The 17,346-nt window shown below is 38.6% G+C and overlaps 1 protein-coding gene across 2 annotated transcripts; it reads right to left on the minus strand.

The window, feature by feature from the left end:
• Positions 1-5,860: 5,860 nt before the first annotated feature.
• On the minus strand, positions 5,861-16,882 carry LOC108233353 (single-minded homolog 1-like). 2 transcript variants are annotated; one of them, XM_037981733.1, is made up of 12 exons: positions 16,677-16,882; positions 15,496-15,925; positions 14,041-14,123; positions 13,812-13,901; positions 13,550-13,658; positions 12,956-13,041; positions 12,380-12,579; positions 12,114-12,220; positions 11,789-11,936; positions 8,935-9,091; positions 8,458-8,845; positions 5,861-8,105 (listed from the first exon to the last, which is right to left on the minus strand). In XM_037981733.1, exons 2-12 carry the CDS (start codon positions 15,668-15,670, stop codon positions 7,363-7,365), a joined length of 2,286 nt encoding a protein of 761 aa, XP_037837661.1. In that variant the 5' UTR covers positions 15,671-15,925; positions 16,677-16,882; the 3' UTR covers positions 5,861-7,362. The 2 variants fall into 2 exon arrangements, with proteins under 2 accessions (XP_037837661.1, XP_017267250.1); XM_017411761.3 differs by having other exon boundaries at positions 16,646-16,882.
• Between the last annotated feature and the right edge of the window lie 464 nt (positions 16,883-17,346).

A 17,346-nucleotide genomic window follows, 5' to 3' on the forward strand; every position in this document is an offset into this window, starting at 1 on the left:
CCCCCACACACACACACACACACACGCAGCTGTCACAATATCTGCTCAACGCGAGAGCTATGGGATCGCAAGAGCAGAAGAGCCGATGTGACGCTTCCGAAACAGAAGATTTCAAAAGCAGAATGGCTGAAAGGCCTCTTGTGAGAAGTGTTGAATCAATTTTAAGATTTGTAAATGGTTTGTTTTGTGCACGAGTTGTGGTTATGATTGCACAGGGGGATTGTCATTGTGTCTCTTCAGGAAGCAAAACTGTTTAAATCATGTAAAATTCACCGAGTGTATCAGAACTGACTCTAATCTGATCCTTGGCAGACTGCTGAGATGTTTACTTTACAGTGAGATAGACTGGGATCCAAACAAGTAAACAAACAAACACAACTTATTGGCATGTGTTGAGCATTTTGCTGAGAAGTTGGAATTAACAATGGCAGAAGAGACCAGAGAGAACTGGAGAGAGGAGACATGGATCCTGTCTGGCTCTGCGGATTTGGCAAGAGTGAAAGCATCGACGAGAGCGTTGATACCAGCCAGACTCAAGCTGTGGGCAAATCAAGCGTGAAATCGGGAACAAAGGGATTCACAGGATTGGAGGGCATTAGATCCACACCGTCTGAGCCTTGGTGGTGTGTGTGTGTGTGTTTCTGTGTGTTATAGCAGCTCTGTATGTGTAGTCCTTTTAATAGCCTTATTGCAGAGGGATTAGTGAGATTTAAATTAATGTAGGTTTGTTTCACTTTTGCGAAGTGATCTGGTCTTTTTGTAATTTCCGTGGAAAACATGAGGTCCATTCAAAAAATCCTGGAGCCATTTTTTAGCTGATGCGAAATTAGCCTTTTTTTGTGGCATTTTTCCACACATGGACATTCTAGCTGTGAAAAAACAAGTTTCTGTTGAACATCTTTTGTAATAATTATCACAGAGATCTTCTCAAGCTGCACAGATATAAACTTATCAGTCATTTGCTGTTTTAGCAAAAATTATTGTGAATAAAAACATAGATATTTATCAGAAACTTTTTTGAATATTTATAGGGTTCTCATTGCAAAGTATGAAATCAAACATAAAAAATTAACTTGAACTATATCAAATAGTGCAGTTTAAAAGAGTTTCCATCTGTAGTTTTCCAGATATATTGAAAGCAATTCTGAAATGTAGGTCCACACTCAGTGTAAACAAAGCACTCAGCTGAATTTGTCAAAAAGCACTTGAACACTTGAGTTACGTGACTAACCTACAGTACATTAGGCTGGCTGTGGCCTGTGTAGGTCAGTGGTGTCCAATCCTACTCCTGGACGCCCACTATCCTGCATTTGTTTTTAGGTGTTTCTCTGCTTTAAAACACCTGATTTAAATGAATGAGTGCTTAACAGGCTTCTGCAGAACTTGAAGACCTGCTGAAGAGCAGGAAAACAACTGACACCTGCAGGATAAAGGCCCTCCAGGACCAGGATTGGACACCACTGGTAGGTAAACAAATTTGGCCAGTAAGTTTAACATGTGACCTATTTTCAGTCACCTTGGTTGTTTTTGTAGGTAAAACAAACACATGTGGTAACTGGCATCTGGTCACAAATTTTGCTTAGAAAGTTTTAATTTAAGGACACATAAATTATTAATATAATAAAAGTATTGCGCAGCTTATGTTTCTTACTTTATGATTTTTTTTGTCTGATCTTTATGACTTTGTAACAGTACCTTTTAAGTCTTATGTTTTATTGATTAATTGAAATTGTAAGATTTTGTTTTCAACTTTGGTGCTTTTGTCTTTCCTTTTTTGTTTATAGTTTTATTTGAAAACTTGCTGAGTATTTTCTTGATTTTGAAAACCAGTTATTCCCATTAAGGAGAAATGAGTTCTTGCTGGTGTTTTGCATAACTGCAAATCAATCTCTTAAATCACATTATTGCCTTTTTTTAATGTATTTTCTTTTTTTTTTTTTTTTTTTTTAATAAATCCTTCAGTGCTAAAGTGTCTTTTTTTTAAATTCACTTCCAAATTTTTGGTTGAATTTCACTTTTGGGTATGTTATAAATGTGAGCAATTTGGATATTTAGAAGCAGAGCTGAAGGAAAGTGTTAGTTTGCAGACTTCTGTTCTTTCATGTGTTTCAGGCCTTTCCATACCGCCACTCGCAGCTCCCTCTGCTTTGATCCACACATTTTAAGGGTTAAGAGTTAAATGCTCATGGTTAGAAAGTCAAAACTCACACACATGGTTGGGTTTAAATGTTGAAAACTACACGATTAAGATTAGAAAGGTATGCATTGTTTTCCTTTTTAATCCTTATGGATCACAGTTACAGCTATGGGATGTGAATGACGTTCATTAATACAAAACAAACAAAGCAATTTGTTGCCATCTCCTAATTTCTAACCATTGATCGTAGCTATATTATTATTTTGAATGTAACTAATTTCTCATTTACCATTTAATGGCATGACAAGGCTTCCAGAACTTCCTATTTTGTCTTTTCTGAGCTGTTTTAATCGTAAATTTGAAGTGTGGGTCAGTACTCTTTTGAAAGCTTCACCTCTGCTTCAACTTTCAGGAAAAATACAAAACCTCTTAGTTAAATTGATGACAGCAAGCATCGGAAAGGGACTCAACCCCACACCATAACATTTCCATTACCATGCTTCTCATGGTTGCGTCACGGTGGCTGAAAAGTTGTTTTCTGCCAAACATGTCTGTGGTCAAACAGTTCTCTGATTCAGCTGTCCAAAGCTGATGTTTTCTCACTGTCAGCAAATCTCATGAACACCAAACAACCAGATATTTTGTGTTGCCCTTTTATCTGATATATAGCACAATTTGTGTGTAAAAAAAAACAACCCAAAACCTGTTTTTGATTCTATTTTAAGTCAGTCCCATAATCAATTTGCTGCTTTAAATGGCCACCTAAAATAACTAATTTTGAAAGTACATTCACTCAGATGGGTTAATATTTAGGTAATTTGATGGTATTTATAAAGTGTGGTTGTTAATGTAACAACAGCAACAAAACACAAAAACAGTTGTTTCAATAGTTTTGACCTCTGGAATGTAACACTAAAACATCTTTATCTATCCTTTATTCTCTAACTTCTAAACCGTACATTGATCGAAATTTGAAACATTTTAAGCAAAATGTGGGATAAACAAAATGCTGTTACAGTGTGAAGTTATAGAGTTTGTTTCTACCTGAAGTATTTGTACATTTTCTAAGTAGTGTTCCCAATTTAGACGCTGCAGCAAAGAAAAACCTTATTTCCTCTTCAATTTGCAGAGTGACCTCAGTCTCCAGACTCAGCCGATCAGATTGACCAGATGACCTCAATATCCTAGTCCATCAGATCAGAACATCTAAATGTCTGCTGGTGCGGTGAGGTTTGTTGTAGAGGTGTCATTAAGGGTCCTGGTTGACTGATTTTCCCAGGTCCTGTGCTGTTGTACCCCTGGTTGACTCATTTGTAACTAGCTCACCACCTGAAACGCTTCTATTCTTGTCTGTGTTTTGGTTCACAGTCGAATGTTTGCAAGGGTTAACGACTTGCTACAGGTTTTTTTTTTTAAATGAGAAATTTCCATACTGACTTATGGGAGGTGGAATTAAACAATTAATATGTCAGTTCACACTCGAGTAGGTCATAAAGTACACACAAACAGGAACCATGTTGAAACATTTTCCTTTGTGCTGCTTCACAGGCATGACTCTTCACTAACTGCCAGGTTGAATTATCGAGGCTCCAGTGGAAAAAAACACTTTAATTGTTGAATGAATATGCAATTGTGCCTCAATTGTGGGACTGAAATCAATCAAGTAGACATTCAGTGGCTATTCTGAGCCTAGCCACCTGCCTCCCCATATTCAGTGTTTTTTTTCTTTTGTGAAATTAGGATGCATTTTTTTTTATATTGCTGCAGTTGTAAAACCCTGGAATCCTGCTCCTGGATTTCAATAGATTACATTCACATGCAGTCAAGCACATAATTGATATATTATTTCAAATTATAAATAGCTGATTTGCTCATATTTCATGTGCAATAGCATATAAATGACTACAAAACCCTAATTTTACAGGATTTTACTTTATATTAAAGGTTTCTTTTTTCTTTCTTTCTTTCTTTCTTTCTTTCTTTCTTTCTTTCTTTCTTTCTTTCTACAGATTAGACATATTCTGGAATATCAGAAGTTCCAGGGAATTAATGCTTTACTTGTTAATAATATAATGTAATAATATGGTATAATATTCATCAAAATTAAAAAAAAGAAATCACATTATTTCTATATAAAATGCTGATCTTTTAAAGTTGAGGGCTTAAGTTACAACATTAAATCACTAACACATAATTTGTTAATAATACATTAATAGTGTAATACATATACTGTATGATTTTTCTCTATAAGTGTTTTTAATATTGGAAGTATGATCAAATTTTAACATTCTAAGAAGATTGATAATCTTCTTTTTCTAGTGGCACATGGTTTTGTAGCTTTTCTCTCCTTAGACACTATAATTGACTGTTTCTTTCTTTAGACTGAGGGAGGGAAGATCTGGGTTGAGGAGGAATAAAGTAGTTAGGGAGGTGTGTGCTGGAGTGCAAAGTCTGGGCAAAAAGCCCAGTGTTTGGCCTAATTTGTAACCGACTCTACATGTGAAAGCCTTCAGGGCACATCAGGCAAAAGCCTCTGTGTTTGGAGAGAGGGAGAGAAAAACGGTCTGATTATTGAAGAATTTTAACAATAAAGGCACATTCACACACTCATCCAGACTCGCACACTCATCCACACACACATAAACCTTGATGATGTCAGCAGCTGAGTGTTAAAGCAGTTTTGCCTCCCTGAATGACAGCGGCAGGGATATCTGGCAGACCATCACAAAGTCACGTCAGTGGTGACTGATGAGAGGTCTGTATTCAGGCCAAAACTGTGTCCAGGTCTCTCTCTCTCAGCTCAGACAGTCAGGCAGGCAAGTTCTCCAGTCATACATGTGAGTGACTTGCATACATTAAAATACACCACAGGAAAACTGCCCCAGAGCAAAGGTCAGAGTGGCTAAATGTGCGAGTTCCACTGCTTCAAACGGAGAAAACGTGTTGCTGCAAGTCCCTGAAAAACTCAAAGTGGTGCTTTGCTGTTGTAATGATTTGTCCTGGATCTCTGAACAACATCATTGCAACAATTTCCTTCTTTAATTGCCAGACTAAATATTTTGCTATTTTATATGTATTTTGTCTTTCCAGCTAAGTCTGACACAGCTTCTATTAAAAAACACACACCTTTCCATCGAGTCATGAGTTCCCCCATTACAATGACTGTACATACTGTTAAACTGAAACCAAATTTATGATCTTTCTACCATACATGTGGAAAATAATTGCTAACAACTTCTGTGGCAGTATTTATACCACAACAGTCGTAGATCTTCAATAAATCTCCTAGCTGGCTCACCATTATTGTTGTGATATTTTCACTTCATAATTACTCCAAGGACTTGGAGATTGACAGCTGCTGGGAGATTTATTGTACATCAAATAAAGTTGCCTAACAATCAACTGTTTTGCATGGTTGAACAGTCTTACAATAAGGATTTTCTCCTAGAGAGTAAAGACTCTAGTATATGATATGGTTTACACAAATGAACATGGTAACTTGATGTTAGCAGACATTCTGGCTCCAAACAGGATGCATGTGACATCTTTGCATCCACACTGGGACGTTGTGACATTTGTACTTTCTTGTCAGATTATATTTGCTCCAGTTTGTCTAAGACAATCAATAAGCAGTTTGCCCCATAAAATTAGGCTACTTTCTAATAACACGGTTCTTATTTAAACCTAATGATGTTTGAGTGTTGTATGCAATTATTTAGATTTCTGCACTTATATATAATTATATATATCAAAAGCTATATAATTGTGGCTAGACTTCAATGTTCACATTCTTCATTTTAGTTTCAATCTAAAATAACAAGATAAAAATACAAAACAAATTGGAGACACATTTTCCTTTAGCCTTCTTTCTTTTTCTGTTGTATTTTCCAAAATAAAGCACTAATAAGTACAATAAAACCCAAAATATACACACCTATTAAACTTATAGACCACTATACATACTTTTATCTACATTATATCTAAATACCAGTTTTTGAGGCAGCAGCATTGAATGTGTTTAATTGGACAATAAAAAAGAAAGAAAAAAAAATCAAACAATGTTCACCTGTTTGGAAACTATTCATATTTAAAGGACTCTTTAAACCAATTAATAAATAATTTTGTCACTTGTTTTGCAAAAGTTCATTGTGTAATTATATTTACATCATAAAAAAGAAAACTAAAGACATTTATCTTCTTTAAGATATGTTTGGATCAATCATTTTAACCCTTCAGTTTGTCATTCTTTGCAAAAATTTGCATGTGGAGAATAACTTAAAGGTTTCACAGCATATTGTACAATATGCCAGAAAGTCAGGTTAAGTGTGCAAAAAACAGAAAACAAATTCTCTGATATGCAAAAAGTCATTTTTCACCAAGTTCATTTTTACATGCTTTTATGTGACAAATGAATTAGGTCAGTACCGGTCAACGAAGGCTTTTCCTTGTCATGCTCACCTACACATTTTACATTTTTACATATCAGAGACAGTTTTTCTAATTTTTTTCCACTTTACATATTTTTTCAAAACTAATATAATAATTGTGGTGTTCCAAACACTAAAACTAATTTAATTCCTCCAGAAAACATTCTACGTTGACAGAAAAATGACACATGCAGGAAACAGCCCACTGACAAATAAATACTTAGAAACACTGACATCTTACAATAGCAAAATGCTTCTCTCTGTGTCTTTCTGATGTTGCACCTTATGTGTCAAAAGTTATTTTTTGTGCAATGGAGTTCTCAGGTAAAAGGGCAATGGAACAACACATTTTCCTACTGCCTTTGGAAATCATGTCCAGGACTGATTAACTCAGATGGTCAATGGTGCATGAGAGGAGTGGGACAGAAACACTTGATTGATGTTTAACCAGCCTTTAATGGGGGATGAAGGGAGGGAGGGGGTGTTAGTTCACCACTAATAAAGTACAGCTTTTTCCTGCTATGGAGCAAACCTCGTCAGGTGGCATATCAAATTAGAGTTCCTAAACACTAGTTCCTCATAGCACTGGAATAACATCCTCTGAGGATAAAGAAAGGAGGTCTTGTCTTTACAAGTAGAGATGAATGGACCACCAGAGGGACATCAGTCAAACACAGGTGTCTCAAATCCCGTTGTCAGTTTTTGTTTCAAACACCTGCTCAGTGATGCTCATGCATAAATCACCACCAACTCCAACATCCGCATTTAGACAACATGACCTATCTGAACCAGATATTGTCAGCTGCCGTTAGTAATGATAACTGAGGTTGCCTTGTGTCCCTGTATCTGCTCAGCCTGCATTCTGACATGAGATGCGACATCGTACTGGACTCCTCCACATGCCAGGCTGGAATAACTTCGCAAGTTCTCCGGGTCATAGAGGTGCTCCAGGGAATACCCAGCCAAGGCATAAGCTGCTTGCCTGTCCAGCGGCTGCCTCTCCTGGGCTGGATAGAGAAGCGGACTCGCCTGGGATTGGGGAGGGTGAGGGGACAGATCTGTTGGCATGTAGTCTTTGGTGAGGGGAAGGCCCGATCTGGGGATTCCATCAGAGCCGGGGCTACTGAGACGAGACAAAGATGCAGGACTGGTTGTGTTTTCGTCATTGTCATGGGGCCCGAGCACTTTGATGCTGTCCCGGTGATGGAGGCGCTCAGATGAGAGGTCGATGCTGGGGGCCCCTGGACCACGACACACAACACTAGGCATGGGGTGTTGAGAGTGATGGGGAATTGAGGAAGGGAAACATGGACTGTGAGTTTTGGTGAGTCCCGAGACGTCCAGGAGAACCTTTTGTTGCTGCAAACGGTTCTCTTCTTCTTTAATCATTTGCTGCGTGGCTCGGATCAGGGTCTCCATCTTGCTTGGCTCTCGAGGGCTTGCTTGGAATTGGTCACCGTGGTAACGCTCACCAGAGTCGCTGGTGGATCCACCTCCATCAGGTGAGCTCACTACGCTGTCTTCATCCCAGTGGCCCCGTCCTGCACAGAGAAATGAGTGGTCACATGTCAGGACAATGAAATAAATAAACGCAATCTGTTAAAAGATGCACACATGGTTAATGTGTGAAATTTTGTTTTCAGTGCATATGGAATCATGATCTGATGTCTTGGCAGAAGCTCAGTGGGGGTTGTTTTACTGTTTGAGGATGTGAAATGTGAAATAACTTGGCTTTCAATTGCATGCAATTTTTGAACAGATGGTAGCAATCGGCTCACTGGCAAGGGACGGCGTAAACAACTTAGCATGTCCCATAATAACAGCTACCAGGAGAAACAAGGCCAGAAGTATTTTCAGAGACAGATGGTTGTGGTCTCAACCCTAACACCTCACCGTGAATGGCGCCATGGTAGGATGTGATTTCATAGCCCTCGCTGTTCTCCACTGAGAATTTTGGAAGTGAGAGTACAGAGCGTGTAGTGTCCCACCACATCTCTCTGCCCGACTGAGGCGTTCCCAGAAAGTAGCGACCACTTTGGCATCGGACACGATCGCAGGTGGTGGTGTGAGGACGGGTTTGGGCATGGGCAAGATCGTCTTCGGATAAGCCCAGACCGTAGCACAGGGAGCCTGAGTCTGGATAAAGTCTGTAGGCGCACGATGCTTCTGCAGCCTCACTGGGATCCAACAACTGAGGAGAAGCTGAGTCGGTCAGAGGGCTCCCTCCCCACTGGCTGTCTTGGTCAGATTCTGAACGCTCTGGATTGAAAGCTGAAAATTGCTGGAAAGATACGCAGTCACAGTTCTGAAATAATTAAACATATCTCAAACCAATAAATTTGCCTATTTAATTCAGAAATCATTCCTTACCTGTGGGTAAGGTGACACTCTTGCTTTAGCCTTTGACTGAGTCAGGCGGGTCTTGGTGCTCTTCCTATCTTCATTGTGACTGTCAGCATATGGAAAAGCCGGTTTGGTGGGGCTCATTTGGTCCAAAGATAGTTGCATTCCCTTATACTCAGTGTCCCTTTTAACACACATAAAAAATGTCAAAGATTAACAGAAAATTTTTATCTTACATTTGTGAGAACTATGCTAAAAAGTGATTAATGTATTGCAATAAAATTCAGTATAGCTAATCCTAATTCACTATTACCACTATACAATAAAATACTTAAATATTAAAAGCAAATACTTATTTATAAATTCATATAACACCTTCAATACAAACAAATGCAGCTCAGAGGGTTTTAGAGTTATTGTTTAACAAAGTTGTACAAAAGACTGGGCATCCCTGCCAAAGTACAGCAGTTCATTAAAAAAAAAATTATTATTATTATTATTATTATTATTATTATTATTATTATTATTATTATTATTATTATTATTATTATTATTATATTTTTTGTATAGGAGAAAAAGTAAGAATGAAGCCCCATAAAAAGTTTTAAGCTCTGTAGATATTTAAACATCCACATAACTGAGACCTCTATGATTTATTAGTTTAATACATTTTCTAACTATAGAGAAAAGCTAGCTAAACTTAAAAAGAGCTTTGATAATATAAGAATTTTAAAGTTTTATTAGTGCTGTGAACACAATCATTGCATCAGTAGCCATAAATGTTTTTGAGCAGCAAAATATTATTCCAAGACTGATTTAGGTATTATGTTTAGTTTATAATGTTATAAATGTCAGTTATTAGGGATCAAGTTGAGATCTATAAATTATGAAAATATGTCACACTTGCTTTCCACAAGAATACAGAAAATTTCACAATTTACTTTCTTAACTATTTACTCTAACAAGGGTAAATAGATGTGACTCAATACTTTAGTTTTTATTGTGATTGATTCCCACTGCAAGAATGACTTTAAAAAGAAAATAATTTGTTTCTCCGCTCTTCAGCAGGTCTTTAAGTTCTCCAGATGCCTGTTAATCACTCCCTCATTCAAATCAGGTGTGTCAAAGCAGAGAAACACCTAAAACATGCAGGATAGTGGCCCTTTAGGACCCGGATTGGACACCACTGCTGTAGATCATTTAAAACAGTTTGATATAATCTTTAAGATGTGAATAGTACATAAGCAGACAAAAGATTTAAATACAAGAGAGTGCACCCTCAGCTTCTGTGAAAAATAAGACACCTACAAGGGAGTTAATCATTTCTTTTGCTGCATAACTATTACCACATCACTGATAGAAAAAAGTACGAGTATACAGGCAATCACAGACCCGTGTAGCCAGATTCTTTGCTGAAAAATTATTTAGTGAGAATATCAAAAATGTTTACTTGTTTGCACTCTTTTAATTTTGTGCACCGTATCTACTGTCCAGCAGCTGAACTCAGTCTAAGTGTTGCCGTCGAGGGAGTCAAAAAGGCTCTTGTGTCAAGTGTTCAGCAAACATGAGCCTATTCTTAACTTATCGCATCAACAGTATGTAACAGCAGCTGGCTGGCATTTTAAACCGCATGGCCCATCCGTGACCCCGCCAAGCCAGCTTCTTTAATATGACTCTAAATATGACCCATTCTTCATGTATTACACCTTGAGGGGAAAGCTTTGTTTGGACAGCCAGTGCACAGTGTTGAGCGTTATTTGCTCTTGCAGGTACAGTTGCAGTGGCTGGTTCTGCATCCTATCTGAGGCCTGGCTGACTTATGTCTGAGCCAATAATGTTGGGCCATTGTACAAACTCAGCTGTGTTAGTCGAATTCCACTTCAGGGTCAATGTCAGAGCACCTCAAGTCTGGGGAAAAAAAAAAGCCACCAGCCATTCTCCGAGCATGATTTATTAATGGATTTTTACTGGGTTGAAATGCTGCAAAAGCAATTGAATTGCTGTATTTATTTGCACTTTTTCTGCTCTCAGATACCTCTGTGTTATTCTTAATTATGTTCCCAGAAATTCACTGTCATTTTGATATAGTTACTTTGTTTTCTCCTTACTGCATTGAGGGAATCAATACTTAGAGTGCAGCTGTATGCATGCGTACATACACACAGTCTCAGCCAACTCGACATCACATGCACATCCACACACACAAACACACAGGCACATGTGGATCAACCAAACTTAACAAGAAAAATCCAACATGCGCTACATCTATGAGATGGCTATTGATTTCCAGGTTACCGTTTGATTGATTCAGCTTTCCTCGGACTGCAGATCGATGGTGACAGTAGAGGTTTTTTGATGGGGTTGAACCCTGATGTTTGTCTTGCTGTCTCAAAGGGCTTCAGTGTGCTTTGTCCTTTCATAACACACAACTGCCTGAACCCTGCAGCCAGCAGCAGTATTTGATGGATTTGTATACAGAGGCTACAGATGGATAAGGACTAGGATTTCTCCAAGAGACAAAGACCCGTCATTTTGCAGAGGGCGCTTCAAGAAAGGATCATATGAGTGTATCATATGATTTTCATTAATCTTGTTAAATATGCAGAGCTGCTCCCATATGCAAACACTATTAGGAATGCTTCTTTTTGGCTCTGCAGTGCCCCACGTTGCGTTGCAATGATTGTGAAGTTTTAAATTCAACAATTGCGAGCCAAAGATTTTCACAACCTTTGTTGTGCAATTCAAAATCACTATCAGGACTGCAACCATTTCATGTGCACGGATTGCCAATAAACTGAAATCTCAACTAAGGACGCCTTGAAAGCAACTTCTATTCTTCAGATATTCTGATTTTAGCAAAGAAATCTTGAGTGAGACTCACGTGAGGACATAGTTGACGCTGACAATGCAGTGAGGTCTTGAAGATCGACTGTTGTGAACAATGGTGGCGTAACTCTGGACCCAGACCCAGCCACCGTGCTTGGCTAGGAAACGGTAATACTTGGTGGTGACTTGGCCTTTTACCAGCACTAAAGGAGATTCGAAACATAATAACTTAAACTGCAGAGATGAACATATTTAACAACATGCATTTTCTGAGTGCCTGTGTGAGACTGTCAGCACATGGAAGCTGCAGCAGGCTCTCTGAACTGTTACGAGCTGATGAGAGAGCAGTTATTAAAAAGTACGCTTGTGCCGTAACTCACAGAGGTGATGAGCACAGCGGAGGTGGAAGATATCACAGCTGTGGACATGATGGTACAATGTTTTCTCTATAAGATCCTGTGGCTCGTAGCCTGTCAGCTCAGCTACCCTGGAGAGAAATAATGGGGATTCAAATAAGCAGATGGATTCTCTCATATTTTCTATTTCTTTTCCTATTTAAGCTGAAGCAACTTAGAGAGCATTTTTTCCTTCACACAACACAGAACATTAAATTAAGAGGGTATAAAACACAAACACAGTTCTGTACCTTGAGTCTAGGAAGATGAGCTTCATATCCAGACTGGCCCTGAACATGAACATGTTGCTGTGCAGTTTTATCTCCGTCACGGCGCTGGGAGGCAGAGAGTGACCCACAGCCACCAGGCCCACGTTCTGGTAGCAGCCCTCAAAAGGTGACATGTCCAGACTGTACTGACGGATTTTCAGGTAGCCGCTGCAATGAATCACCTGTTGGGAGGCATTTAGATAATGGCAAAATGAGAAATAAACATCAGTTCAAAAAAATTAAAGTACTTTTACTCATACTTTTGTTGCAGCATTTACATACTACATGAATGCCAAAAGCACTTGACATATTTCATATCAAATTGGCAAAAATATAAAATACAATTGCATGAAAAAAAAAAAAATTGTTAAAATTGTTAAAATAGCATTAAAGGTTTTTCAGTCCCTCAGAAACAGAAGTAAAACCACAAACTTTAACTAAATTTATTTGAATATTTATTAATTTTTAACTCAATTTGATCAATTCTTTCTATTTATTACTATATTAATTAATGGAAGTTAAGATTATCTTTCATGATAATAAAAAAAATATTCCAACCTTATATCCCCCACTGGTAAGTCCTGCATTTCGTTTGGCCAGCACACACTTCATCCGCAAAAAGAAAGACCGCTCCACTTCATATTCTACAAGAAATAAAACATAAAAATCTGTCACACAAATAGTCAAACTTTATTTTTAAGAGAGGAATGCTCCTCAGGTTAGACTTTATGGCTCCATTTCACACAACAAGCACAAGATCGAGAATAAGAATGAAGAAGAATTTGCTATAAAACAGACAAAAACCTTCACATTTCACAACCTAAACTAAAACAAGTTCATAAAGTTTTAATTCTATGATTTCAAACAGTAAAATTAATAATCAGTGACAGAAATAATAATATGATTTAAAACACAAATAAATAAGACTTTTAAACTAAATAAGTGAAATGAAACTGTTATTTTGCGTTTTATAATAATAATAATAATAATAATAATAATAATAATAGTAATAATAATAATAATAATAATAATCAAGACAGAAACACGAGGACAGATTATTAACACATCGTTCATTTTAGTAATGCTTTTAAAGTCTATGTAATTAAATCTTTAATCTCTAATTTAAGTCTTTATTCTAAAACGAGGACGTACCTTGCACAAAATGAGAGTGATACGGCTGATGTGGCGTCAGCACCGCCGTCATCTCATCATGGTCGGCAGGATGAACATATTCATAGATACTGTTCCCAGTCAGCTCTACCTGTTGAGAATAACTAATTAACGAAGGAGAAGCACCGCGGGATCTGCACAAAGAGACTGAGAAACGGACATTTCCTCCCCTAAGATACTGAAAAAAAATAGCAAGCAAAGAAACAGAAAGAATATTTGAAAACGAATCTCATCGCGCACAGACCTGAGACAGTCCTAAATGGACCGAGGCTGTCTCTGAAATGTACATTATCTTCCCATCTGGAGCCACGACGAAGATGAACCCGTCTAATGTCTGGAAACAAGCGACAGACAGGCGCAATTTCAGCCTGGTTTACACGAGCGCGCGCTCTGAGGGCGCACAGACCGACACTTAAACGCAACAAAAAACAAAACAAAAACAAATAAAGGAAACAAAAAAACGGATGGGATACCTGCAGTAAATGAGATCCAAGCTCGCGCCCGATATTATCTAGAGATCTTGTTCGACTGGTGTGACCCCAGGCCTCACCAAGACCTGCAAACAGAAGACATCTGATTATTATTATTATTATTATTATTATTATTATTATTATTATTATTATTATTATTATTATTATTATTATTATTATTATTATAAAACACAGTCAACAGACCTCTCTCTCTCTTCTCTCTCTGTCTCTCTCTCTCTCACACACACGCACCCACACACACTGATGTCCGCAGGGGGAGAAGCTCCTGTTTAAAAGACCAATTTACACTTAAAGCATTTCTTCTCCATTAGCTCTGGCTGTCTTTATAAAAGCCCGGGAGGAGGCATGAAATGCTGCTGCTGCAGGCGCAACACCCAAAAAACCAAAATACAAATCTGCTTATTTGATTAATCTTTCCCAGTTGTTAATATTTAAAGGGAAACTCCACCAACTGTGACATTTCCCCCCACATATCTTTAAGGTTCCTGTTTCACAGATCGCTGAGGGTCAGTAAAACGCATTCGTCCTCATCGGAAATGGCTAAATTAGGCTTCCGTACTCTCTTGGAGGAACTGAAAAACCGGTTTCTGCCGTCGCCTAAAACGTGAGGATTCACAACCCTCCATCAAATAAGGACAACATATTTCAAAAGCTAAACGAACCTGCCACAAAAAAAAAAAAAAAAAAAAAGTTTCAAAAAGGCTGCGCTCCTCTTTATTCTTCGTGACTCTGTTTGTTGTTTTCTCTCCCTCGCGTTCCAAAACAAAAATCGTTAATATTGTGTTAATATCTGCATTTAAAGGCGAGATTTATGGATTTCACGGCAGATCATTTGCAGCAGTTTTCCTGCGGATGGGAGATTGTTTGCGCCTCCTGCTTACATGGCTTTAGGTGACTCTTGCTGTGCCTTCTAATTGCTGATCGGTATTCTCAGTCACACATTAGCAGAAGCCTGCCGAGACCTGCGTATATAAAAAAAGATGGTGGCAGATCGCCTCATTTGGACACGCTGGATTAAAAAAGAACAGGATGCATTTGTAAAGACTCCCTGCAGATCAACGAGGAGGCGCTCGGTCTGGAATATTCCTCTGATGCCTCCCTAATCAAAGCATTAGCACTTTAAATAATAATAAGTTTTTTTTTAAATATATAAAATACACATTTTATATTTATAGGCAATAAGCAGGCGTTTATTCTTTTATTTTACTGTCTAAAAAAGCAATGCCCCGATTTGATGCAATATATTCTCCCTTTTATGTATATTTCTCTTAAGTTTGGGCTTCTTCATTGTGGTTTTGTCTTAATCTATACTACATTTTACTTAGAGTTTGTCTTCATGTCCTGCAATTATTTAATAGTATTTGATTTGTTTTAAATAAAGCTGAAAAGAGAGCACATTAGGACAGAAATGATAAGGGTTTGCATCTGTGGTCTCACCCTGTGGAAACACGATTCTCATCTTTAAATAACTCGTCGTCAGTCTGATGATGGAGGCTTTGTCCAGCTGGGAGGTGATGGCCGACGGTAAAGGCAACATTTTGGCCAGTTCATAAAATTCGCTGTTCTCCTTTTCCCGTCTAGTCCTTGCGGCCGTTTTGGATTTCTCCTTCATTTCGGCGCCTTCGCTCTCCCCCAACCCGTCCGAAATGAGCTCAGAGCAGCACTTTGAGGGATCCCTCTCGGCTTCGCTTGGCTTTCATCGCGAATTTTCAATCAATTTAAGAAAAAAATAGGACAAAAAGCTGCAGGTTTGGTGTGAACGGCTGAATCCAACATGCGTGTTTTATTCCAGAAATCCGTGCGTCACCGACTGTTCGGCTGGATGAACCTCCTGGTTTCAGCCACTGTTTCTGTTCTCATCCATGACCTGAAAAACAGCGGAAAGGACAAAAACGAGTTTGTGGTTGTTCTCCAAAAAAATGCAAACCCACATATTTTTGCTCTGCGGGCGCAAACGCTGACACCGAGCCCGAAATATAAATATCCCCAAATCTTGAGCTGTTGGTCGATACAGGCCTGCTAGTCAAAACTAGATCCAAACAAAAAAATCAGTGCAAAAAAATCTAAATCATAAAGAGAGGCAGCTGTGGAAACCTTGGCTAAATATGTCACATAGAAGAACTAATGTTGTAAAAACAATTCACTTGACTCGAACACAATGGGAAGCAAAAGCATCTGCACACAAAGAATTTCGTTTTTTTTACACAAGTGTCATAATCTGTAATGAGGATTTCTTGGTTTTATTTAAAAAATAATAGGAAATGATAAACGACAGAAACCGGTCCTTTAATTAGACAAAACATCTATTTATATTTATTCTCACCTAAATCCCTTTTCGAGTGAGATTAAACTTCTTTATGTTTTCAGAGAAGATAAAAAGAACACATTTTCCTGCTAATCGCAGAGGAAATGACATTTGACCCAACACAATTCCTGAAACAACGTGTTGAACTCCCACGTAGCTGCATGGCGGATATGTTTCTTATTATATTTTAACAGAAGCCACACATATGTGGTTATATACACATTATATATACACCTATAAGATGGATTCTGATGTTGTTGATGATATTTGCAGTGTTCCTACCAGAACGGACAGCCTTTTCACATCTCCGCACCTGAATCGATCCTGTGGCCTTAAACGCAGCCTGCTGGGAATTTCACCTGTCCTGAACCGGGTTCAGCAGCCCGTCCCAGTTAAAAAATTGCTCTCAGCTCCTCCTGGATTTCCACCTGGAAAGGCGAACGGGCCGTGCGCTGCATACACCTCTCCAAATTATGAGGACGCGCAACGAGTGGCATTTGGAGCCCAACAATCCGACTCTCCTGAACTGTCTCAGCGTCTCTCTCTCGGAGCGGCTCAGGGCCCGCCCACCGCGCGCCTCTGTCCTCGCAATGATTGGGCGGAAGAGGCTCAAGGCCGTCCGTGATTGGACGCTCGGCCGTGGGCGTCAGTTGGGTCCAGTGTGCGCTGCGCGCGCGCGGCATTTTGGCGTTCACGGATTGAGCTTAAATGTGATCTTGTTGTGTTTTTGTCATTATAGAGCGCAGATGATGGATCCGGCTGAAAAAAGATCCGCGTCAAGGGGGATTTTTCGGCAGGTGAGGGGCTAAATCAAATTTGAAGGGCCACTGGAAATTAGTGCAGATAAAACACCAACATAAAAAAACACATCAACCCGTGTTCCTTCTCATATTTAAATGACAAAATAGATGACAGTTCTTAATTACTTTATTTGTGTGAAATATATTTAAAAAAATGCAATTTTGTATCTTGATGGTTTTCTG

This window comes from Kryptolebias marmoratus, linkage group LG19 (assembly GCF_001649575.2).
Source record: "Kryptolebias marmoratus isolate JLee-2015 linkage group LG19, ASM164957v2, whole genome shotgun sequence".
In the NCBI taxonomy this organism is placed as follows: Eukaryota; Metazoa; Chordata; class Actinopteri; order Cyprinodontiformes; family Rivulidae; genus Kryptolebias; species Kryptolebias marmoratus.